At 41.9% G+C, this 25,266-nt stretch overlaps 1 protein-coding gene across 1 annotated transcript in view; it reads right to left on the reverse strand.

Annotated features, from left to right (window-relative positions):
- The window catches only part of LOC136843480 (propionyl-CoA carboxylase alpha chain, mitochondrial-like), a 194,564-nt gene that overhangs the window by 127,989 nt on the left and 41,309 nt on the right, over positions 1–25,266 (reverse strand). The window contains exons 4-5 of the mRNA XM_067112019.1: positions 14,771–14,865; positions 8,967–9,117 (exon numbers count right to left, since the gene is read on the reverse strand). Coding sequence (XP_066968120.1) covers positions 8,967–9,117; positions 14,771–14,865 — 246 coding nt within the window. The remainder of the gene's footprint in view (positions 1–8,966; positions 9,118–14,770; positions 14,866–25,266) is intronic.

The raw sequence follows: 25,266 nt of genomic DNA on the forward strand, positions 1-25,266 counted from the left end.
ATTTCCTGATATGGGGAGATGCAGTACCTTTTGTGAGGTACAGTATAAATGTTTTTTCTAATATATCTTTGCACTTTTCTTTGTAAAATTACAATTATAGCTGACATACTACAGGCAGTCCCCGGTTAACGGCGGGCTCGGTTAACAGCGATTCGGTTTTATGGCGCCCGTCTAGCGACGAAAATCTGCAATTTCTGAGTTCAGTCCCGTGTCAGCCGGTGAAATTCCATTACAGCACGAATTTCTAGGTATAAAATGCTAGATATACCAGAGAAAAAGAGCTTTCAGGAAAGCTGGGGTTACTACCCCAGTCGAGCCGTCTTCTAGGAAGGCGTCGGTATAAGTAAGGGTGAGTGAAATACCACTACCACGGAAACCTACTCGAAAGATCTCTCCTTATCAAAACCCCCGGAACAGAGCGGTGAGCCGTTACAGCCCCCACACACAACACCCGCCAGGACGGCGACACCAGCGCCACCTACCTCATTCCATTTTCTAGCACGTGATTGCGTTCATTTCTTTTGTGTGCTCGTCTTTCCTTTTTTGGATTTTCTTTCATCAACGATGGCATCGAGCAGCTTTACCATCTCCAAGTTAAGTACCATCTCCTTGTGGGGTTTTGTTCTATTTTTTGGCTGTTTTGGTCTCGTATTTTCATAAATATTGAGATCTTTTTATGATGCCACAAGCGTCCCCCGCCAGCCATGTCGACACGCGAGGCTCCCTCAGTTCTTTTCTGTTAGAGTTGTCTCCTTGTCGTTACAGATAGATTTTTACCCCCTTGGTTCCCTTCCTGGTGGTTCCCTGCGGAGGCTCCCCCTTTTGAAATTTTTTTACGTTTCATTGGCCTACCGGCCTTTGTTAGGGTGATGCCCTGGTCCAGGTACCCCAGGTTGGGTCCCTTTTATTTTTGGTCTCAAGTAGGCTAATTATTTTATTCTTGAGATGGTGCTCTCTTTTATTTTATTTTATTTTATTTATTTTAATTATTTTGTTGTTTACCTCCTTGTGGTGGCGGCAGCCTCAGATCTAACCGCTTCCCGAGGTAGGCTACGCACTCTATTGAGCACATTTTTGTTCCATTTTTTTATGTGTGATGGTTATTTGGTGGAGTTAGGCTGGTTTTGCTTCCATCCCCTGCCCTGGGTGGGGAGATCATCAGGTTGAGGGAGTTTTGGTTGCTGTTTCCTCCGAGGTCATTTTTTGGTGGGCAGAGTGAGCCCCTTAGTTCTCTTCCTTCATTTGGGGAATAGAGTTCTTTGGATGTGTTTCCTCTAGGCTAGTCGCCTCCTTGCCCCCTTCTCGATCCCGGTTGGTTCTCGGCACAAAATTTCTCTCCCTGTTGTTTCCTCTCCCTCCTTGCACTCCTCCCTTTTTCCTAGCCTATACTAGGTTAGGTCCCTATTAGGCTTCGCCTAGGTAGGAGTCGGGCATCGGGCTTGGTAGCTTCCAGTGGTAGGCTACCCTCCCAAGTTTCATTATTCTTGGGGTATGGGTGCAGTTGAGCGGGTCATATGTTTTTCCCTGTCTCCTGTTCCCTTCCTGGTAGCCTACCCCTCTCTCCTACTCCCCCCCCCCTCCAGCCTTGCTCTACTCGTGGGGGTGACGCTAGATGGCGTTTTCTCCGAGTTCAGAGACTCCTCCTTTTGGTAGAGGGATTCGCTCCCTCCCATACAGTCTCTAGCATCGCTGTGTTGGGGTTGGTGGTTCGTTTGCTCGAACGTGTTCGAGACACTATCCCACACCTCTCGTCTCCCCGTCGGGTTACGTAGATAGGGTAAAATGTAATTGCTCCGGCTTATCTTATGTATATACGAGCATTTTGCCCGTCTTGTTTCTCCGGCGGGGAAGTAAGTGAGGAAGGATTCACATTTTATAAGGGGAGCGGATCCCTCCGGTCTCCGGAGTATTTACCGTCACTTGTTATTGTTATTATTTTTGACTGATATTTAGATAAGTTTGTTATCTTCGGAGTACTCTCCTTAGTTTTTACATGAGTCGGTTCTACACCGGGGTTCCGCCGTTATTTTACAGGCAATCCCTTATGGTTAGTTCCTGTTGTCTCACTCCTTCCATTCACCGGAGTGTTCCGGGGTCTGGTAGTCTTACCTTCCACTCTGTGTATTTTAGAGCTTGTTGGCCTAGTTTATTAAAAGGTATTTCTTCTCCACCGAGTATTCCGGTTGCAGCTGAAATTCCCGGCCTTTCCAGCCTTAAATTGCTTAGAGTGGTAGGTTCATGTTCTTTTTTCCACTTACAGACTGTTCGCTGTGAGGAGCCGGGGTGTACTGCGTCACTGCAGCAGCCTTACGGTCACGTGGTGTGCGGACCCACGCTGGTTGTGCGGTCCGACTTGGACGACCTGGTAGTTTGGCACCCCGATGGTTGTGAGGTTTGTTTCTCCTTGTGCGCAACCATCCAGGATGAGTCGGTAAGTGATAGTCTTCTTCCTCCGCTTTATGCTCCTCATTTTGAATTTTGTTTATGTGGTTTCCGGACTGTTTTTTCACCTTTAGCTAATTGCAGGCTTTCTTCAGGCGGACGAGTCCTCCAAGAAGTCGGCCTTGGAATCTCTCCGGGCCTGGGTGGCTGGGTTTGGAAGGAATGTCCCGTCGGGGAAGCCCTACGCCCTCGACGCCAGGTTGAGGGACCTGCTCTACCCGGCGCACGGGTGGCGGCCGCAGTGCCAGAAGATCTTTGCCACCCCATCATCCAGCAGATCCGGGATGCGACCCAGCCACCCCAAGTGGATATTCTTTATTCTGAAGTCTCAGAGGACGTCGCCGCCTTGAACTTAGACCTGGAACCAATGGCTGTTGAACAGGACCAGGGGGTAAGTGGTGAGGTAAGTGAGGTTGTTGGGGCGGGCCCCCTTTTTTGATTCCCAGCTTCTTCATTGTCCTCTTTTTCAGGTTTTGGGAAGTCTTCCTCCTTGGGTGATAGGGCTCCATCAGCTATCCCCAAGTTGAAGTTGAAGACTTCATGGAAGGCGAAGGGCTATAAGTCCTCGTCATCCAAGAAAGCATCGCCTTTCCCCCCGTCGAAGGCTAAGGTCTCAGCACCTGTAGCCTCCGGGAGCAAGTCTAGTTCCTCCGGCAAAGGCGCGAGTAAGAGGGCATCAAGATCAAGCCCTCCTCGCCAACCTGCCTTTTGACGCGAAAACCCTTGCCAAAAAGAGATGTTCCAAAGGTTCTCCGAGGACTTTAATGACAAATTTAACCAGATGTCCGAAAAGTTTGCCACATATGACAGTAAGGTCTCGGAGAAGTTTGCCGCTTATGACAACATGCTGGCAGGAATGAAGAACCCACCTCCAGCTGAACCGCAGTATGTCATTCCTGATACGGCGGAACTCCCGCCTTTCGATCCTGGCAACCCTTGGCGTTTCGCTCTCCGGGCCATCCAACATGATGGCAAACTAACCATTGAAGGTCTTGGTACGAGACGGTTGGAGGAGTTGGAGTTCTTCCCCGCCGATCTCTTGCCCCCATATCCAGGTTTCGTAAGATTGACTGAGGAAGCTTGGATACGTTCGGATAAGGTCCCCAGGGAGACTGTCATCATCCCCAGGGACCAAGCTCAGTCGTCTCTCCTGCGCACTCTGACGGAGTGGCAGGCAGACAACACAAAGTTGACTCCCTTCAAGGGCAACTTCACTATGTTTGCCCTGGGAGACAACTTACCTACTCCTGCTTGAAACAAAGTCGCCTGGCTACGGCCCGAGCGTGCTTTGATGGTAATCCGTTACCACAGCTAAGGGAAACAGACCCCACCTCCCTGGTCTTCCCGGCAAGTGACGAGTTCTGGATGGAGGCTCCATCGACCTTCACGGTCGGGAAATTGGACCCCCTCTGTGCTTCCTCACAGTTTAGTGAAGAACTCCCCAAACTGCCGGAATCTTTGCTAAAGGCAGAGTTTGATGCCCGGACTAAGTTAGCCCGGTCCTTGAACTCCGCTGCCTCACAGAAGCCACTGCCGTCTCCTGCGCAGACGAACCCTTTTTCCAGGTCTTAGCTAAGTCCCTGTTAGCTGGCTTTCAGTCTGACCTGTTTGAATTCATCATGGCCAGACTGGAATGCAGGAAGTTCATCTTTGCCGATGCTTCTATCCGTCCACGAGCCTAACAAGCTCATAAAGAGCTCGATCTGGGGACCTAACCTCTTCCCAGAAGAAGAGGTTACGAATGTTATGTCAGAGGCTACAAGGGCCAACCAGAGTCTGCGCTCTCGCTGGGGCATCCCCACCTATAAACGCAAGACCCTGAAATCTGGCGGTCCCCAGACGAGGGAGGCAAGCGTTTTAGGAGGCATAAAAGGCCCCACCAGCAGGCGGTAGTTCAAGCCATCCCAGTCTCGGCAGTGGCACAGTCCTCCACCTCAAAAGCTCACCCCAACAATATGTGCTGGTCCAACCAGCTCATTCCCTTGCTGCGCCCTCGTATGTTACTTCGCCAGCTTACAACCCACCTATGAGGGCCGTGGGTTACTTCACGGCCTTAACAGGGTCGCAAGGGGGAAGAGGCAGGTCCTTTCACAGAGGAAAGGCGAACACCACCCCAAGGGGAAAACCTGGACGTGGTAGGGGAACAAACCCACTCCCTCCCACTGAGAAACACAGGTAGGCGGTCGCCTCTATTGGTTCAGGGACCAATGGACCTTCAGCCCTTGGGCACACAGTATAGTGTCCAAAGGCCTGGGTTGGAGCTGGATCAAGGAACCCTCCTCCTCCAAACAGGTTTTACCAACCACCCTCATCAATCCTACAGGATTACGTGGCAGAATTGCTCAACAAACAAGCAATAAAGAAAGTAAGGCACCTAAAGTTTCAAGGCAGGTTATTCACTGTTCCCAAAAAAGACTCAGACCAGCAAAGAGTGATCCTGGATCTGTCGGCGTCTAAATCTCTACATAAAATGTGACAAATTTCGCATGCTTACGGTAGCTCAGGTACGGACTCTACTTCCGCGTGGAGCCGTCACCACCTCTATCGATCTTTCAGACGCTTATTATCACGTCCCGGTTGCGTGGAACTTCTCTCAGTTCCTAGGTTTCAGACTCGGGAATCAAGCCTACTCCTTCAGGGTCATGCCCTTCGGTCTAAACATTGCGCCCAGGATATTCACCAAGCTGGCGGACACGGTAGTTCAACAACTCCGGTCCCAGGGGATATCCCTAGCAGCGTACCTGGACGATTGGATAATTTGGGCACCAACAGTTCTGGAGTGTCAGAAGGCTATGTCCATGGTCATCAACTTCCTGGAGTCGTTAGGGTTTTCAGCTGAACAGAGAGAAGTCCCGCCTGACTCTGGAGTCCCGGTTTCAGTGGCTGGGTCTCCAGTGGGATCTGTCCTCTCACATGTTATCTCTCCCGCCTCCCAAGAGGAAAGAGATAGCATCTCTCACCAGAAAATTTCTCAAAAATCAATCAGCATCCCGCCGATCCCAAGAAAGAGTCCTTGGATCTCTTCAATTTGCCTCAGTGACAGACCTGCTCTTAAAAGCGAAACTAAAAGACATAAACAGAGTGTGGCGGAGTCGAGCCAATGTCAAGCTCAGAGACAAGGTCTCCTCTATTCCTCGAATCTTAAAAACAAGACTGCGGCCTTGGGCCACAGTCAGAGGCCTGTCCAAGTCAGTTCCACTTCAATTTCCCCCCGGCACTAGTTGTTCACACAGACGCTTCCCTAAGCGGCTGGGGGGGATATTCACCAAAACAAAAAGTACAAGGAACGTGGTCCACTATGTTTCAGCAGTTCCATATAAACACCCTGGAAGCTATGGCAGTTTTTCTAACTCTAAAGAAAATCCGCCCCCCCAACCGGATTCATATCAGGCTGGTATTGGACAGCGCAGTGGTAGTTCATTGCATCAACAGGGGCGGCTCCAAATCAGGTCGAGTAAACCAAGTAATGGTTGCTATCTTCTCCCTGACGAACAAGCACGGCTGGCACCTGTCAGCCACACCCACCTGGGGGGACGAACGTGGTGGCAGATTCCCTGTCCAGGGCTACTCCGTTGGAGACGGAGTGGTCCCTGGACGGGAATCTTTCAAATGGATTTGCCGCCAGGTTCCGGGTCTCCAAGTGGATCTGTTCGCGACGGAGAGCAACTTCAAGCTCCCCTGTTATGTGGCCCCAACCTGGACCCTCAGGCGTTACGCCACGGACGCAATGACAGTAGATTGGAACAATTGGGAGAAAATTTATCTGTTCCCTCCAATAAATTTACTGCTGAAAGTATTACACAAACTCAGGACATTCAAAGGTCAACCAGCCCTAGTAGCCCCTATTGGCCGAAGAGCAATTGGTTCCCTCTTCTTCAGGAACTGGGATTGCGGAGTCTTCGGATTCCCAAGCCCATACTGACCCAGACAGTACAAACCAAGACTGTGTCAGCTTCCTCAAGAATTCAGAATGCCCTAGTTTTATGGACTTTATAAAATTCAGCCCAAAAAGGAGCAAACATTGACCCTGTTAACACTCTGTTTCTAGAATCAGATAAAAGAGATTCTACTCTTAGACAGTATGACTCAGCAGTCAAAAAATTAGCCTCCTTCCTGAAAGCATCTGAAGCCAAAATCATGACAACTAATTTAGGAGTTTCCTTCTTTAGGTCACTGTTTGAGAAAGGCCTTGCTCCGCCACTATTACCACAGCCAAGTCAGCCCTGAAGAAAGTATTTCTGTACGGCTTTAAAATTGACCTTACAGATTCCTATTTTTCATCTATCCCCAGAGCATGCGCTCGTCTGAGACCCGTATCACGCCCACATTCGTTTACGTGGTTTCTCAATGACGTCCTTAAGTTAGCATCAGAGATGAACAACTTTCAATGCTCTTATCAGGATCTGTTAAGGAAGACTTTATTTCTGATTAGCTTGGCTTCAGGTGCCAGAATCTCAGAGCTGTCGGCTCTCACTAGAGGTGATCATTTTGTGAACTTCCTCCCGTCCGGAGAGGTCCTCCTTTCCCTGACCCTAGATTCTTAGCCAAAAATGAAGACCCACAAGACAGATGGTCTCCTTGGAAGGTGGTGCCCCTTTCACAAGACCAGTCTTTATGTCCAGTTTATACACTTAAATCTTACCTTTTAAGAACTCCACAGAGTAAGTCGGGTCCTCTTTTATCAGGGAGAAAGGTGGTACTCTTTCACTGAATGCTATAAGACAACAAATTTTGTATTTTATTAAACAGGCCAACCCAGATTCAGTTCCTAAGGTTCATGATATTCGAGCAGTTGCTACTTCCATTAATTACTTTCATAATATGGACTTCTCAGAACTCTCTAAATACACGGGTTGGAAATCACCTCTAGTGTTTAAACGCCACTATTTAAAATCACTCGAAGCCCTGAAATTTTCTACAATAGCTGTGGGAAGTGTCATCTCCCCACCTTAACTAATCATATCCTTATCCTCCCCTTTCCCCCCCGCCCGCCTGCCTCATTTGCTTCTCTGCTTAACCTCCTGGTTGATCATGCCTCACTGCCTTGCTCCTCATATTGATGTATCTTGTCTCTGTTGAGTGGAAACTGTAATCTGACATGTTATGATTGTATTTTCTTGTGGGGTACTGGGCGGTTTTTATTTTGCTCCATGTACCCCAGATATGTGTATATGTACTGTATATATTATTTCCCATTTGGTTTTGTCTCTTACGTGTTTAGCTTTAAGTTTACGTGTGTAGCTTTAAGATTGTATATGCCATTTAACCTATGCAAATTTCATATGTCATTATGCTTTAGTAGTATTAAGTATTTTTGGGGCCTTTTCCCGCCAAGCTGGGGACTTCCCACTTTTTCGTAATATTAAGCTTTTGATGTGCCTTAGGTTTAGTGTTCTTGCTACATGTAAGAGATTCCCTAATTAAAACCATTTTTGTAATTTATGTTTTTTCTTCAGATTACCTTGTTCCTCGTAGTTTGCAGCCTTGGCATGATTCTCTATCACTATTTCACCGGCTGACACGGGACTGGCCTCAGAAAAGGGATTTTGACAAAGGAAAAATCTATTTCTGAGGAAGGTCCCGTGTCACCCGTGACCCTCCCTGACTCACTATTGCTCCCCTTACTTGCACATGCCAAGTCTGGGGTTAGTGCTAGCCTGGAATGAGGTAGGTGGCGCTGGTGTCGCCGAGCTGGCGGGTGTTTGGGTGTAGGGGCTGTAACGGCTCACCGCTCTCTTCTGGGGGTTTTGATAGGGAGAAATCTTTCGAGTAAGACTCCGTGGTAGTGATCTTTCACTCACCCTTCGTTATACCGACGTCTTCCCTGGAGAAGACGCTCGATCTGGGGGTAGTAACCCCAGCTTTCCTGAAAGCTCTTTTTTCTCTGGTATATCTAGCATTTTATACCTAGAAATTCGTGCTACAATGGAATTTCACCGGGTGACACGGGACCTTCCTCAGAAATAGATTTTTCCTTTGTCAAAATCCCTTATTTCTAACTTACAATGTTGGGGTACTTTGCTTTTTTTGACTGTTCGTCTTTGTATTCGATTAATAATTAATTCTGACTTGCTGTTAAAACTATATAAAATATATACAGTATTAGTTATAACATACAGTATACTATTTCCTTACTATATATTTAGTTTAATGAACTGAAGAGCAGAAAGAGTTAAGTGGTTGAATACAGGCTACACTTCTTAGCCTAGCCTACAAAAGGTTATTCTAGTTATGATACTCATCAGAAATATTCAAACACTTCATAGTTTATTCCTCTTGATTAGGCTAACAGACTATCCTCAGTTATCAAAATTTTCTAGTTATCCTACACCTTGTGAGTCTTAAGCCTCTTAGATGTCAGGGACTTTATCATAATACAGTACAATAATTGAGTACACACACTGAAAACTAATTTAGTTTCAAATTCTCATAACCTAAACTTTGACATCAACATGAAAATCTCATACAAAACTTACTTAAAACAAGTGATGGCACTACTCAACATAAAAGATTTCCATTCTCACCTGCAATCTGGTGTTCATTTCCAAAAAATAAAAGTTCTTGTTTGAGTCAACAAGAAATTCAACTGTTCCTGCTGATGAATATCCTATTTGTTTTGCAAGTGCCACAGCTTGTTCCCCCATTGCTTTACGGGTAGCAGGATCTAAAAACACACTGAAAAAGAGGTTCAAAATATTAGGCAATTTACACTTGCACTACTGCTGGGTTGTATCACTGAGGCACAATAGAGTGGTGTAACAAAATGTTAATACAGATTTCCTCTAAAAGGATTACATTTCTTACACAGGTAGTCCCTGCTTATCTGTGCCATGGGTTAACGACATTTCAGTTTTACAGTGCTTGGCTAACGATGAGGTTAACCAGATTTTTGGCACCAGGAAGTGATTTTCAGCGCTGGTAAGCGGTTTATCACCGTCAGTAGGCAGTTTATAGGCATCATAAATGATTTTCGGTGCCAGTAAGCAGTTTATCGGTGCCAGTAAGTGGTTTATTGGCGCCGATCGGCGCTTATGGCATTGTAAACGCCATTTATTACCATAATTACTGAGATGTTCTGGTTATCAACAATATTCAGTGATCGGTGCTCCGCCGGGAGCGGAACCCTTGCTATTAACAGAGGACTGCCTTACTTTGTAGAGAGAATCCAAGTACTGTGGAAGAATACACTGACCATCACATTATCAAGGTATATTGTCCTCAGTTGAACTAAATAACCCAACAGAGATTACAATGTAAAGTCTCCTCAAGCATATATAACCTACCAATAAAGTACTGTAGAGGCATAATTATAGTATGTTCCTTTTAAAATGTGAGGTCATAAAATGCAAAATTCTTAATATGTAAGATGGGCTCATAATAATGAAAAGCTTCTCAATGTGCATGACACATTTGTATTAAGCATACAAATCCCTGGAAATGAGGAAAAACTGATAAAAAATTCTAATATGAAAGCCTCCCTCAAATATGAGGCGCAGTAGTTACACTATGCCACCATGTTGGCAGCAAATCTACACAAATGCAATGAGATTAAGAAGCCGCTGAAGCAGCATCTTATATATTCACAATATAATAATAATAATAACAATAACGGAACTCCAGTAATGTGATATACAGCAGTCGGCAAAAAGATCCAGGAATCACACTGTTTCAGCTAACAGGAAGAGGTTTAACCTCTTGAAATCTGAAAATCATTTTACAATTCATGAGTGAAAGTGATGTTTTAAAACAATTATACTAATTTAAACATGTTTCACTTACCAGCAGGTAAAATCTAATGTACTGTACTACATTGATAAATTACTGACAACAGAAACAGGGATCAGCGCCAAAAATCAGTTATCATCATCACTAGAAAAGCACCATAAAACCGGATCGCCGATAACCGAGGCGAATGATAAGCGGGGACTGCCTGTATTCGCTACGTAATTATTTTCATTTTATTTTTGAGACTAAATAATTTTTTATTATAAAAAATTATTTATTAATTTTCAAATATTAATATTAATGTAAACACAGCAAAATATCAATACATAAAATCTATTTTTTTTCTTAAAAAACATTCGCCAAATGATACGCAAATTCCAAACACAAAGGTCCTGGGAAAGAAAATTCAGCTAAGGATGCTTAAATACCTAGGTACAGTGCTACTTGACATGCTATTGGCTGGCATTTGTAACGAAGCCAATCTGGGAGCACCACTCATTTTCCTTGGCACTGACTGGCTGTACAACTCCCCAAGACTTTGTCTCGTAGAGATGTGCTGCAGGAGCCCACATCTCTGCCAGTTCACCATGTAGACCTCTGCTGTTCAAGTGTTTCACTGCATATCTGTGTACCATATCTGTGTGTCTCATTTTTAATCTTTGTATACACAGGCAGTCCTCTCGCTTAACCCTTAAACGCCTACTGGACGTATCATACGTCAACTAAAATTGTCTGTTGGGTGCCGAGTGGACGTACCCCGTCGTCGACTACAAAAAATTTCAACCTTCGGTCAACTTTGACTCGACCAAATGGTCGAAAACGCAATTGTAAGCTAAAACTCTTACATTCTAGTAATATTCAATCATTTACCTTCATTTATCATGTACCTTCATTTTGCAACAAATTGGAAGTCTCTAGCACAATATTTCGATTTATGGTGAATTTTGAAAAAACTTTTTCTACGCTTGCGCCGTAACTCGCCGAAAATTTCAGAAATTCTTTCGCCATTTTGTCGTAATTTTGCACTGTTCTATATTAGCTGTTACATAAAGTTTTATATATGAAAATGTGCGCAATTTCATGTACAATACAACAGAAAATAACTCATGGTTGTAGCTTTTATCAGTTTTGAAATATTTTCATATAAATCACGATAACTGCCAAAATTTCAACCTTCGGTCAACTTTGACTCGACGAAATGGTCAAAAACGCAATTGTAAGCTAAAACTCTTACATTCTAGTAATATTCAATCATTTACCTTCATTTTGCAACAATTGGAAGTCTCTAGCACAATATTTCGATTCCATGGGAAGGACCTGCCTCTGGCGGCTCAATTCATCCGCCAGAACATTGATTGTCCCTTGGATAAAGCGTGTTACCACCTGTGTGTTGTTTTGGTTTAACCAGAGAAGAAGAACTTTCGTTGTTTCATACGGAGAGAAAGAGTGAGTCCCCCTGTTTCTTGATGTACGCCAGTGCAGCCGTGCTGTCTGAATGCACTGTTATAGTCTTGCCATGAACTTCTGAGGTGAAGCACTGCAGGCCTAGAAATATTGCTTGTAATTCCTTCATACTGATGTGTCAGTCTTTCTGTTCCTGGGACCAGGTACCTGACACTTCTTTTGCCCTAAAAGAGCTCCCAACCTAGATTTGAAGCATCTGAAAAGAACTCTAGGCTGGGGCTCTGAGGGAGAAGAGATTTTCCTTCTGTTAGCCTCTTCCTGGAACTCCATCAACAAAGATCCTCTTTGATTTCCATAGTTATTGGAAAAACAAATGAGTCCAGGAACTTCCTCCTGTTCCAGCTGACTCTTAGGAAGAATTGGAGAGGTCTCAGGTGTAGCCTACCCAGAGGCAAACTACTCCATGGATGAGAGGGTACCCAAGAGGCTCATCCATTGCCTGGCCGAGCAATAATCCAGTTCCAAAAACTCACTTACTGTCTGAAGACACTCTTCTATTCTCTTTGGGGCTGGGAAAACCTGAAAACCCTGAGAGTTGATCATCATTCCTAAATAAGGAATCTCCTGAGAAGGAGTCAGGAGAGACTTGTCTCGATTGATGAGGAGACCCAAGTCCTGGGCCAGGAGAAGGGTCCTGCGAATGTCCTCCGTACATTGAACTCTCGAGTGGGAACACAGTAAATAGTCATCAAGGTACTGTATAGATCTCTCCATCAGATGAAGCCACTTTGCGAGGGGAGCCAATACCCTGGTAAAAACTTGAGGGACCGTTGGAAGACTGAAACATAAGGCCCGAAACTGGAACACCTTGCCCTGGATCACAAACCTGAGGTACTTTCTCAAAGCAGGATGAGCCGGGAGTATGAAAGTACGCATACTGCATGTCAATGGACACCATCCATTCTCCCTGACGAACGGATGCTACAATTGACTGGTTTGTTTCCATCTTGAAGGTCGTCTTTTTGACAAAGACATTCAGTGCACTTACATCCAAAACAGGTCTCCAGGCTCCCGATGACTTGGGTACTACAAAGAGATGGTTGTAGAATCCCAGAGAATGAATGTCCTCTACAACTTCTATAGCCTCTTTCTGAACAAGAGACTTAACCTCTAGCAAGATGGCAGCAAATCTCTCTGGGCCTGGAGAGGAAGCTGTCAATGTGACAGGCTCATAGACTAGAGGAGGTTTGTTCACAAAGGGGATACCTTAGCCCTCCTTCAGGACAGACACTTTCCAGGATTCCACTCCTTCTGTTCCCTCCGTTTCCAAAAGAGGAGGAGCCTTGCTCCTACCCGAGTACAGAAGACTATATCTTCACTTCTTGGTGGAAGATTTAGAGGAAGACCTCTTGATGGTATGCTGTGGGAAACGGGTAATTTGCTCTTGTCCTAGTGTAAGGTCTAGATCAGGAGCTCCGAAAGGGAGTAGTCTGCAAAGGAGTCGAAGATCTGGGTGGAAGAGCAGAAGACTCCTTAGGGCATTTTGCAGATTGGGAGAGCAGGTCCTGAGTGCTCTTTTCCTGCAGGTCAGAGGCAATGTCTAAAACTGTAGCCTGAGGAAAAAGATGCGTCTTGTCCAAGGGGGAGAAGAGAGGAGCCGACCTCTGAGATGGAGTGACCCCTTTTGATGTAAAAGAACACCACAGTTCTCTTTTCTTAAGAACATCTATGGCGTAAAGACCAGCCAGCTCCTGTGCACTATCATGAATGACCCTATCAATACAGGAAAGCACTACTAAAAGGACTGAAGAGGAATCTTGAGGCAAGCTAGAGCAGTCTCTAATCTTGTGAGCTAAAGCGCCCACCGCCCAGTCTAAGAAGCTCATTACTTCAAACACTTTAAAAATATTCTTTAAAAGATGGGCAAACTCTGAGGCCAAAAATATAATTTTGGCCAAAGTGAAAGCTGACCTCCTGGCCAAGTCTATAAGACCAGAGAAGTCCCCTTGAGAGGAGGCAGAGACTCCCAGGGAAGGAGCTTCTCCTGTAGCACAGAACCTATAACTTGACCAAGACAGTCTGGAGGGCGGAAAACAAAAAGCTGCTTTACATTGCTCTCTCTTTTCTGCAAGCCACCCTTCTACTTAGCTCAGCACCTTTTTTGCTGAGGAGGAGAGAACCAGCTTAGGTAACTTGGAAGAACCAGCTGAGTGAGCTTCCATAAAAAAAAAACCAAAGCAGGAGAGGAAGGAGTTGCTGGCAAAAAGAAGCTTGGAAAGGTGGCTAACAGGGACCTCAACAAAGCACAGTACGCTGACAAAGAAACAGCCTGATCCACTATGACCTCTTCTTCAGAAAAGAAAGGAGAAAGGGATAAGTTCGCTGGTGTCTGAGATGACAGAGGTGCCTTCTGAAGCAAACTTAAAATATCGTCTAGCTTGCTCTGGATTGGATCAACCGAAGGAGGAACACTGTCCGAGACAACGCTAAGATGAGGAGGTGGAAGAGTGGGTGCTAACCGGCACTCAGGCAGGACTGAAGGAGCAGGAGCCAAAGACGAAACTTGCTGGCGATTGGGCACCATGGGTGCTCATCTGCAACTGGGAGCTTGGGTGCTTCAATGCTAGCTGCTGGGCGCTCGAGCGCTAAATGGAGCTCTGAGACTTCTGGGTGCACAACTCCTGATGAAGAGGTTCCCATGTGCAATGAAGAACATCTATTGGCCACAAGGCGCCTCAGCGCCAAACTACGGTCGTCATCTGATACTGAAGAAAGTTGCTCAAGGCTGTTCCCAAAGTGGGCGGAGAATGTCGCCATAACCAAAATAAACTAGCATGACCTATAATTAAAAAATTTTAAGGTGTTGGTTAAAAGAAACTAATAGCTATGTAATTACCTGGTAAGTTACTTATATAAAATTACAAATACCACTATGGTTACAACCTACTTGCTCTACAATTATTCTAGAGATGAGGTAATTGCCATTGCCTTGGCAACATTTAGAAAGGATCTGAAGTTTGCTGCTATTGCAATTTAGGTTATTGTAAAAGTACAGTAATGGGTTTTTGATAAAACAAAACAGAATGATTCAACAGTACACAATCATTTAAGAAAACAACACAATATACAATAGCAATGTCACTGTAAAGTAAAAATAAAGAATAAAAAATGGCCTTAGATTTTTTTTGCAAAACTATACCTTGGAGCTTCTTCAATAACTTTCTGATTACGTCGCTGAATTGAACATTCACGCTCATTAAGGTATATGGCATTTCCATGCTTGTCACCCAAAACCTGTAAAAATAAAAATGATATTTTAATGATAAAATAAAGTTTGTTCATACTTACCTGGCAGATATATATATAGCTGTATTCTCTGATAGTCCGACAGAATTTCAAAACTTACGACACGCAGTGGGAGATCAGGTGGTTAGTACCCATTCCCGCCGCTGGGAGGCGGTATCAGGAACCATTCCCATTTTCTATTCAGATTTTCTAGTGCCACTGTCTCTCTTACTGTCAGATACTGCAAAGAATGTCCTGTTACGACGATGTGCCAGGGTAACAAGTCGACGTCGTTCATTCTTCAGGATCTAAGCCGTTTGATGCCTGGCGCCGTGGTATCAACAGACTCTCATAATTAGCCGCGGTTGTTCAATCAGTTCCAGAGAAGATATTTATGCGCCATATGCGTAACGACCAGATGTGGTTCCAGGCCACAACAGTGGTGTACCAGTAACTATTCCACCGTTAGAAGAAGAAGATGATCCAATAATGATCGAGTATCAGAAATGCATATTACCTTCCATATTGATAATCTTAGTGGCTATTCTACTGATAATTCTTATTATGGGAGTAGTAAAGCTTATTTGTGGTTTGTAAGATTACATGCAAGGTTTCAAGAAAATGACCCCAGTGACTTTGGTAAGTACTTCATGAGTAGTACTTAAAATCAGTAGTGCAGTGAGACATTGCACTGAGCATAGCTCTATTTGTTATGTTTTATACGTATGCTTTTGTTTTAGTTCGCATTAGAGCGCAGACGCCTATGGGGGTGGCTTGAGACCATAAGGAAATACGTCTGAATTTAGAATTACCATGTATATCCAGTTATAAGGTGTGATGAAAGAAAGATCGCTTCAAGATGGAACTTAGGGCGAAGGCCAGTTGCAAACCATTGCAGCCAGCAAATAGTTTGATTACCCAGCTGTTAGCTGATGAACACACAATATTGGCTCTGATTTGTGAGGCAGCCGACCAAGCTGGTATGCGAGTACGTAAGTTCGTGCGTTAGAAAATATAGATTGTGTGTCTAATTCTGCCCAAAAGTAAGTCTGATCGATTATTAGCGAAGCAAGAGCGATATCGTCCAGACGTAGCTTTGAGTGTTCCAATCTCTTAGAAACCGGCAGTTAAGGTAAAGTTCAGACTTCTCTTTTTTTTCTGTGTAGACTGTGAACTTGTGAATTTACCATATCCAAGACACTTATGAATTTGTGGGGAGAATTGGACATAATCATTTATGTCACTTTAATATTCTATTTTATTGTGTTTTTGTTTCACCTTTATTGAACTATGACTAGACTTTCATTATTATATTTTGCACTTGTATATTTGTAGGGAGATTACGATTTATTAATTCTTCAATAGATGCTCCTGTGGAATTGCTGTGGTTATAGAGAAGGACACTGCAATCTTTTGCAATGTGGTTATCATGTGGTTGACTTTAAGACTACTGTATAATGCTCCTAGATGGAGGAGTTTTGGGGTGTAAAGGTTTTCAGTCATAGTAAGACTTTTTAGTCAGAGTAAGATTAAATCTTGAGTGAGACTATTTTGACTTGATAATTCATTTATTATGCATTTTAATCTTTTCTTTGTTAATTCATTACTTGTTGGGTTTGTTTGATAATAAATCTATTAGTAGAAAGATTGTGTTTCTTAGAATATCCATCTCTTTTTGAGGATTATGTTCGAGAGAGAAAGAGATCTGTGTGCTGAGAGAGAGGAAATATGCGAGCGGAGTCCGAGAGAGAGAGAGAGAGGCAGAGGGGAGAGGGGAAGGAGCTGAGGGTATCACGTCTCCTGATGTAGGCTGCAAGGCCCGTTACGCAGCATCTGAAGGAATGTTTGAATCTGTAGGTAACATGATTAATAAAAATGGCAGCCAGCAACGAAGCCTCCAAATGAAAGCCATCTTGGGCCTCCTAGATGACAATCTGGCACGCGCTAAGGATATTCCTCGAGTCATCATGTCAGTGTGTATCAAACCTGTTGAACAGAATTGCCGATGAACAGCAGCCGAACTTTGTACAGTATATATCCAACCCGAGCAATCAGGAAAAACATTGACACAGGATCGAGTGCAGCAGTCATTCAATCGAGCAGCGGGAGTGACCACGCTACTTATGAGTCGAATTGACTCTTACACCTCTTCACAGCCTTGATACAGTGTGGTTCGAGCTAGTAAGGACTCAAGAAGGGGGAATGCAGCCATAGTTGTCGGTGCCTTTAAGTCCACTTAAGTATTCCTTTTCATCTTAAAGTAGATTTAGGGAAAAATTCATTTAGGAGATAAGCATATCTAAATGTAAGGAGAATTTCTTGAGGTGTGCTTTGGATGAGGGTTACAGAGATTGTGCTCACGCCCATCTGATCTACCATATTTCAAGCTAGGAACATTGAATGTACCAACAGTAAGTTTATATCGTTTGTGTTTAGATTAATCTACACAACGCATTGTATTAATTTAATTGCAGTTTGAACTAGCATAAGATGAAGTAACTTGGTTGTCATAGTATAAGACTTAGGCTAAGATTAGGTTAGTATGTTTCGAATCGTTTAGGCTGCACGATAACACTGACGATTTGAAATGCTATTTGTTTCATCAAAACATGTCAATTTAAAACAGCCTAATTGTACATTCCACCTGGTTCAGACTACATCCCAATTCCAGTGCTCCTGGTGGCAGTCCTTGCATTCCTGATACAGTAATCCCTCAATTACCCAGATCACTGTTATCTGACTCTTGACATTATCTGACACAACCAGACCAAGGCCCCAAGGACATATGAGATATATTAATTTTTAAAATTTGAAAAACTGCTCTCTGGTGGTTGGCAATGATGTGCGGCCTCATGAAAATGTTGGTAACATTGCTTACACTCAAACAGACTAAGAAAGGGTTTTGGGGGAAGCCTCAAAAAGTTTCCAAGGTGGGGAGAGGGGGGGTCAGTTGGCTGGGTGCCATGGGAGAGGAAGGGCAGTGTGAGGAGTGGAAAAGAGAACAATAACTGGGGTATGTTTACACTGAAGCTTAAGTACAGTAACACACGCACGCCTTTATTTTTTTTTATTTATATATCATAATACAATATTCTCGTTTATATTTTTACTGTATTTTCTTTTCTTTTTTTTCAAACTCAAAGATAAATGAAATCTTGTGCATAGGGTACGTATGTATGCTCACACTCATTCGATGACGTCGGTGAACTTGCTACAGCCTGTCTTGCCTACATATGAAATTTGCATTTTACATATTTTTACAGTAATTAGAGATAATATATCAACAACAATAAAATATTCTCTTGTTTACCGTTATGATATGTGAATCGCACTTAAGAGTCAACTAAACTTGCAATGAAATATGGTAGAGTGATTTAAGCAAAGCAAAAACAATGGAAAAAGTACTTATGTATGCATGCACTTATTCCATGGCGTTGGTGCACTTAAGAGGTCCCGTTTGGTGTTGTCTTGCTTACATATGGAATTTGCGTTTTAAATATTTTTATGGCGTTTAGAGATGAAATATCAACAGTAATAAAATATTTTCTTGTGTACTATTATGATGTGCGTGATAATCATACTTAGAATCAACTAAACTTGCAATGAAATACGGTACAATAAATCAAGCAAAGCAAAGAAAAAAAAAAAGGCAGCATGTGATACAGTAATGCGCTAAGAAACAAACTCATGAACGTAGAGAGCAAAGAGGTAGAGGAAAGAGTTAGCTTTTATGATTGCTATCGGCACAAAAAGCTTAACATCACCAAACACATCATGAAACCACACTGTTTATTGCTTGTTATTGGCTGATATGGATACATCATCAGTTTAGGAGCAAATTGTAGAAGGTGTATGATTGGACAAGTACTCATGTTTCTTGCTGTTGATGGAAACCCACTACGTCACTGTTGTTTTTTTATTCTGAATGACTGACAGACATAGCATCATAAACATATTGTAGCTAATAGCTACATCCAGAATGTGTCAGTGCACTTGGTAACAAAGACCAATTTCCCTCTTTGTGCTTGATCAGTCACTTGTTTGAACTGTTCTCAAGTGAACTGCATTCGTACCTATTACAGAATGGAGCATGTGGTGTTCTTAGAAGTGCCTGCAGCATTGCAGGTCATGCTTGTGTTGTGCGTCATGCTGTTGATTGTGAATATGGCCCCACCTTGTCCCAAGAGGGCAAGGAAGGTGTTGACTCTTAAACAGAAATCAGAAACCGTTGAGAGGATGGAGCAACGTTGGAAAGGCCACATATAATGAAGGAGTAATGGTACTGTCTGGTCAACCCTGCATGACATTAAGACTTCCAAGACAAGCTGAAGAAGTACGTGAAGGAATCTGGTAAGAAGGCGGCCAGGAGTCAAGCCCACTAAGTCACGGCAAATAAGCGTTATTATGACACTGATCAGTCTACCTTTGATGTGGTTTTTGGCAACAACTGGCTGCTCATGTGAATATTTGCGGTACTGTGTTGAAGGCTGCCATTTTGAAGTTTGCAAGATTGCAGTTTTAAGAGAGTCCAAAAGTTGGCTGTTCTAGTCCAAAACTTGACGTGGGATTTCTAACAAGAAAATTTATGGCAAAGCTTTGGATGCTTCTGAGGAGGGAATAGAGGAATTTTACCAGACACTGTAAAACTTGAATAATGAAGGCCTTGTTTTAGGACAGATCTACAACGTTGATGAAAATGGTCTATATTTATCGCTCCTTACCCATTAACACCTTGGCTGATGAGAAGGAAAAGAATTTACCCAGTTGAAAGCTTTCCAAGCAACATATTTCTGCTTTGTTATGTGCAAATGCCACTGGTGGGCATCGTTGCAAACCAGTGGTAGCTGGACATAAAAAAGCAACCAAGTGTCCTGCATGGGTTGATGTATAGGCTCCCAGTGATCTGGTATCATTCGGCAAAGACTTGGTTCACCTCCAAGATCATTTCTGATTGGTTCCATAATCATTTTTGTAAGGAGGTTACATGTCACCAGATACAGGACCTCAGCATTGCTAGACATTGGGTGAAGGCTTTGCTTCTCATGGGCGCTGCGCCTGTGCATCCTAACAAAGCCCAATTGGTTGGTGGCGATGGTCATATTAGGGTCATGTATTTGTCTCCTAATACGAATGCAGTCATTTATTCAACAGACCAAGGTGTTCTTGTTGCAACGAACTGGCATTATCAACTGAAGTTCCTGGAGGAGGTGACGGTAGTATTGGAGGACGAGGAGGAGAAGCAGCAAGTCTTGGATGCAGGGAACAAACACTGGAGAATCTACTTCACTGAAGTCTGCTATCTACAAATTCACTGATGTCTGGAAGAACATCCCCTTAGGGACCCTCTCAATCATGCCTGGAACCGTATTCTGAATGGAGATGAGGCCACAATGGACTTCCAGGGGCTTCATGTCGATGACTTCCATGCCACACTTGAGACTGAAGGTGACAACGTTCCTGAGAATGATGAATGATGTAACGGGAGTGGCTGGATGATGATGGTGGCGACTCCGAACTACCAACTTCTCTCTGACAGTGAGATACCTGCTGCACTTGCTGGTGAAGAAGTGGCTGGCGACAACGTTGACAGTAAAGCTGTTTCATAACTCTCCCCATACATGCAAATACAAATGACCCTTGATGCAGTTATCGAGATGTTAGAGAACCCAACTTTGACCCCAATGAATTCCTTGAGGCCCTGAAATCAACTGCACAAATTCAAGAGTTAAGAAGGCTTGTCGTTGCCAAGCACAATCGTCATTTGTATCATCAAAGTACCCTCAACTTCTTCTTCAGGTCCTGGACCCCTGTGCACTCAAGCCCATCGCCATCCACTTCTTCGGTAACTCACTCCTTCAGCTTGGAACCGCAGCCAAGTACTTCTCCTGCCTTTGTCAATATGCTAGGTTCCTTTGGCCAAGAATCTGATGTGACACTGCCTGACTTCAATGACCCTCAACCTCTAGGCACTTCTCACCTCTTCCAACCAATTCACCACTTAACCCTTAAACGCCTATTGGACGTATCATACGCCGACTAAAATTGTCTGTTGGGTGCCGAGGACGCGTACCGTCGTCGACTACAAAAATTTCAACCTTCGGTCAACTTTGACTCGACCGAAATGGTCGAAAAACGCTATTGTAAGCTAAAACTCTTACATTCTAGTAATATTCAATCATGTACCTTCATTTTGCAACAAATTGGAAGTCTCTAGCACAATATTTCGATTTATGGTGAATTTTTGAAAAAACTTTTTCTACGCACGGGCGTAACTCAGCGAAAAATTTCATAAATTCTTTCGTCATTTTGTCGTAATTTTTGCACTGTTCTATATTAGCCGTTACATAAAGTTTTATATATGAAAATGTGCGCAATTTCATGTACAATACAGCAAAATACAACCCATGGTTGTAGCTTTTATCAGTTTGGAAATATTTTCATATAAACCCACGATAACTGCCAAAATTTCAACCTTCGGTCAACTTTGACTTCGAACCAAAATGGTCAAAAATGCAATTGTAAGCTAAAACTCTTACGATCTAGTAATATTCAATCATTTACCTTCATTTTGCAACCAATTCAGAAGTCTCTAGCACAATATTTCGATTTATGGTGAATTTTTAAAAAACTTTTCCTTACGTCCGCACTTTTCAGAAATTCTTTTCGTCATGTTGTCGTATTGTTTGCACTGTTTTATATTAGTCGTTACATAAAGTTTTATATATGGAAATGTGTGCAATTTCATGTAAAATACAACAGAAAATAACTCATGGTTGTAGCTTTTATCAGTTTTGAAATATTTTCATATAAATCATGATAACTGCCAAAATTTCAACCTTCGGTCAACTTTAACTCGACCCGAAAATGGTAAAAACGCAATTATAAGCTAAAACTCTTACATTCTAGTAATATTCAATCATGTACCTTCATTTTGCAACAAACTGGAAGTCTCTAGCACAATATTTCGATTTATGGTGAATTTCTGAACAAAAAAATTTTTTCCCTTACGCTGCGTCATTAACTCGGCCAACATCTCAGAAATTCTTTCGTCATGTTGTCGTAATGTTTGCATCGTTTACATTAGTCGTTACATAAACTTTTATATATGAAAATGTGCGCAATTTCATGTAGAATACAACAGAAAATAGCTCATGGTTGTAGCTTTTATCAGTTTTGAAATATTTTCACATAAATCACGATAACTGCCAAAATTTCAACCTTCGGTCAACTTTTAACTCGACCAAATGGTAAAACGCAATTGTAAGCTAAAACTCTTACATTCTAGTAATATTCAATCGTTTAACTTCATTTTGCAATAAATTGGAAGTCTCTAGCACAATATTTCGATTTATGGTGAATTTTAAAAAACATTTTCCTTACGTCTGCGCTGTAACTTGGCGAACATCTCAGAAATTCTTTTTGTCTCGTTGTCGCAATATTTGCACCTTTAAATTAGTTGTTACATAAAGTTTTATATATGAAAATGTGTGCAATTTCATGTACAATACAACAAAAATAACTCATGGTTGTAGCTTTATTAGTTTTGAAATATTTCCATATAAATCACGATAAATAGAAAAAAAATTCGACTTTCGGTCAACTTTAACTCGACCGAAATGGTCGAAAACTGCAATTGTAAGCTAAAACACTTACAGTTTAGTAATATTCAATCAATTAGCTTCATTTTTCAACAAACGGAAGTCTCTAGCACAATATTTCGATTTATGGTGAATTTTGAAAAAACATTTTTTACGTCCGCTGCGTTATGAATTCATGCATCATTTTGTGATAATATTTTCTGTGTTTGCTTTGATCGTTTTAAAATTTGTTATATACCAAAATCATCGCAATTTAGTGTACAATACAACTAAAAAAAATTAACTCATTAGCTTTAACCGTTTTGCTTACACCGCGATTTGTATACAATTATATACGTTTTTTTTTTCGCTGTCATATATTCCAATATTTATATATGATAATGATATTTTTTTCATTTCTGATGGTTGCATACTAAACTTCAGGCAATGACAAAAAAATGAGCCAAAAATGAACTCTTAATCTTAAAAACTAAGCGTGCTGTCATTTTTGAAAAACTTTTTTCCGCTTCGCTGCTTAACTCACCGAACGCCGCCGGCATACGGGAGACGTTTTTGTAAATAGGGCTTCGGCGTTAAAGGGTTAATGCCTCCTCTCTGGGAGTCACAGGAAGAAGATGACGGTCTTGATGAAAGTTGAGCTGGTGGAGGAGCAGGAGGAGGAGGAAGTATAGGCAGACTGGTTAACCTCCTCACAAGTTTTTAAAACTTCCAGCCAACTTAAGCAAGAAAGGCAGTGCACACAGGTAAGTGAGAGAGTAAAAAGTATTTTGTATGGTGTTATGAGAATTGTTACTTTGATAAAATGGTGCAAATTACCATATTGTATTTTACACAAGAGAAAAAAGTGGTTTAGTTTTTGTGAATACAATGCATTACATAGTAAATAAAAAACTTGTAGCCTACCAAACTAAGTGCTGAATAAGAAAAAAAAGAAGGGGTTGCTTTTTTGTTTTTAAGTTTAATTTATGGGGTTTAATTTTGTTAAAAATATGGGAAAATAGGTAGATAATTGCTTTTTGCATAAAGTTTTCAGTTTAAAGTGTGATGGTGGTTGTTTATAGGCATCCAGTATTTAGTGTTCATGGCTAATAATGAAAAAGCGTAGCCTACCGTAGCCTAAACTAAGTGTTGCATAAAAGAAAAAAAGTGGGTTGCTTTTTCTGTTTTTAAGTGTACAGTGAACCACCCGTATTCGCAGGGAATGCGTCCCACACCCCCCCACGAATGGGTCAAATCCGCGAATGCTTAAAACCCCTCTAAAAACACTTAGAACTGCCCATTTTGATAGCTTAAACACAGAAAAACCCTGTAAAAATGCTTATACCTGAATATTTTAACAGTTTTATCACAAAAATGTGCATTTATTCATGAAAATTATATGAAAATACAGTAATTAGTGAATATTTCTCAGTGAAAAATACCGCGAATCGGCGAATTTTCCGCGAATGAGGGCTAGATATGTTCCACTAAGAAACCCACGAATGCGTGAGTCCGCAAACGTTGACAACACGAATTTATGACGTTTATTTTGTTACAAATATAGGAAAAAAAGGTAAATAATTACTTTTTGCATAGTTTTCAGTTTAAAGTGTGATGGTTGTTGTTTATAAGAATATTAACTGTTTACCATTATGCAACACTGACAATGTTAGGTGAGGAGAGGTAGAGAGTTGCCCTTGCACACCCCTAGATTATTTTACTCGTTGTTATCCTGATTTCAACATTATCCAATGGCCCTTGGCTCTATTAATTCGGACAATTGAGGAATTACTGTATTCTATAAACAGTGCAATCCTGATTGCCAGATTTTGTATATTTCTACAATCATATTCATCATTTATCATAATTCATACATTTAGTCTCAGTGTGTTATAAGCGCATGTGAGGAGTTGATGGGCACATATTCCTTTCATATTATTTATTAGCAGTTTTTGTTCCTCTGGTCTTGATGGTATGCAAGCAACTACCCAATCATTCTCCAGCAGCTGTAAGTAGTTTTTTCTACTTTGAAAAGCTGTTTGGTTCACTGAGTTTAGTCTGTTTAACTGACATTGGTATTTCTCTTAGTCACTGGTGTTTCTTTATTCTTTTTAGCTAATACTAAGTTATATACCTTTGTTGCTGTGTTACACATATTCTCATAATATCCTCATGTAAGTTAAGACTAGTTATGTTTGATTTCTTATTGTGTAAAATATTTTCTTATTTTGTTTGAGCTTCTCTCTCTTCATCCTTTGACATTTTTGGTGTGTCTGACAATGTATTTACTTTTATAACTTTTTGCAAGTCACATGAACAAAGACATTCTGTATATTATAGCTTTTCATGTTTGCTTACCTTATTTAGGCATTATGATAATATAGTAATTTGTTTATTTATCCAATAATTATTTTCTTGGGATTGCAGGTATAACTTTTATCACTACTATTACTTCAATGATTTAGTTCTCATATCTTGTAAATGAAAAATGCCTCTATAAGTGCAATGTTGCCACTGGCAAGCAGTAACTCAGTTTTATGGCTGGTATTGAGAAGGATCCCAAATCAAGTATGTAGTTCTTGTAGGGGTCAACAACTGACATCATAATTGTATAGATGTCACAAAACCAGTGTCTTACATTACATCTCCAGCCCTCCATTTTACCTTGTAAAATTAGCCTTCATTACCATCATTACCTTACCCAGATATGGTATCACACTTTGGAATATTCTAGTGATCCACAAAAACTAATTTTCTTTTTGATTTTCCATGATTCTACTAGTTGTTCTGATGTTCCACATTTTTACTGGCTACATCAGTTCTACTGATAGCT

The sequence above is a fragment of the Macrobrachium rosenbergii genome, chromosome 2 (genome assembly GCF_040412425.1).
Source record: "Macrobrachium rosenbergii isolate ZJJX-2024 chromosome 2, ASM4041242v1, whole genome shotgun sequence".
Classification (NCBI taxonomy): domain Eukaryota; kingdom Metazoa; phylum Arthropoda; class Malacostraca; order Decapoda; family Palaemonidae; genus Macrobrachium; species Macrobrachium rosenbergii.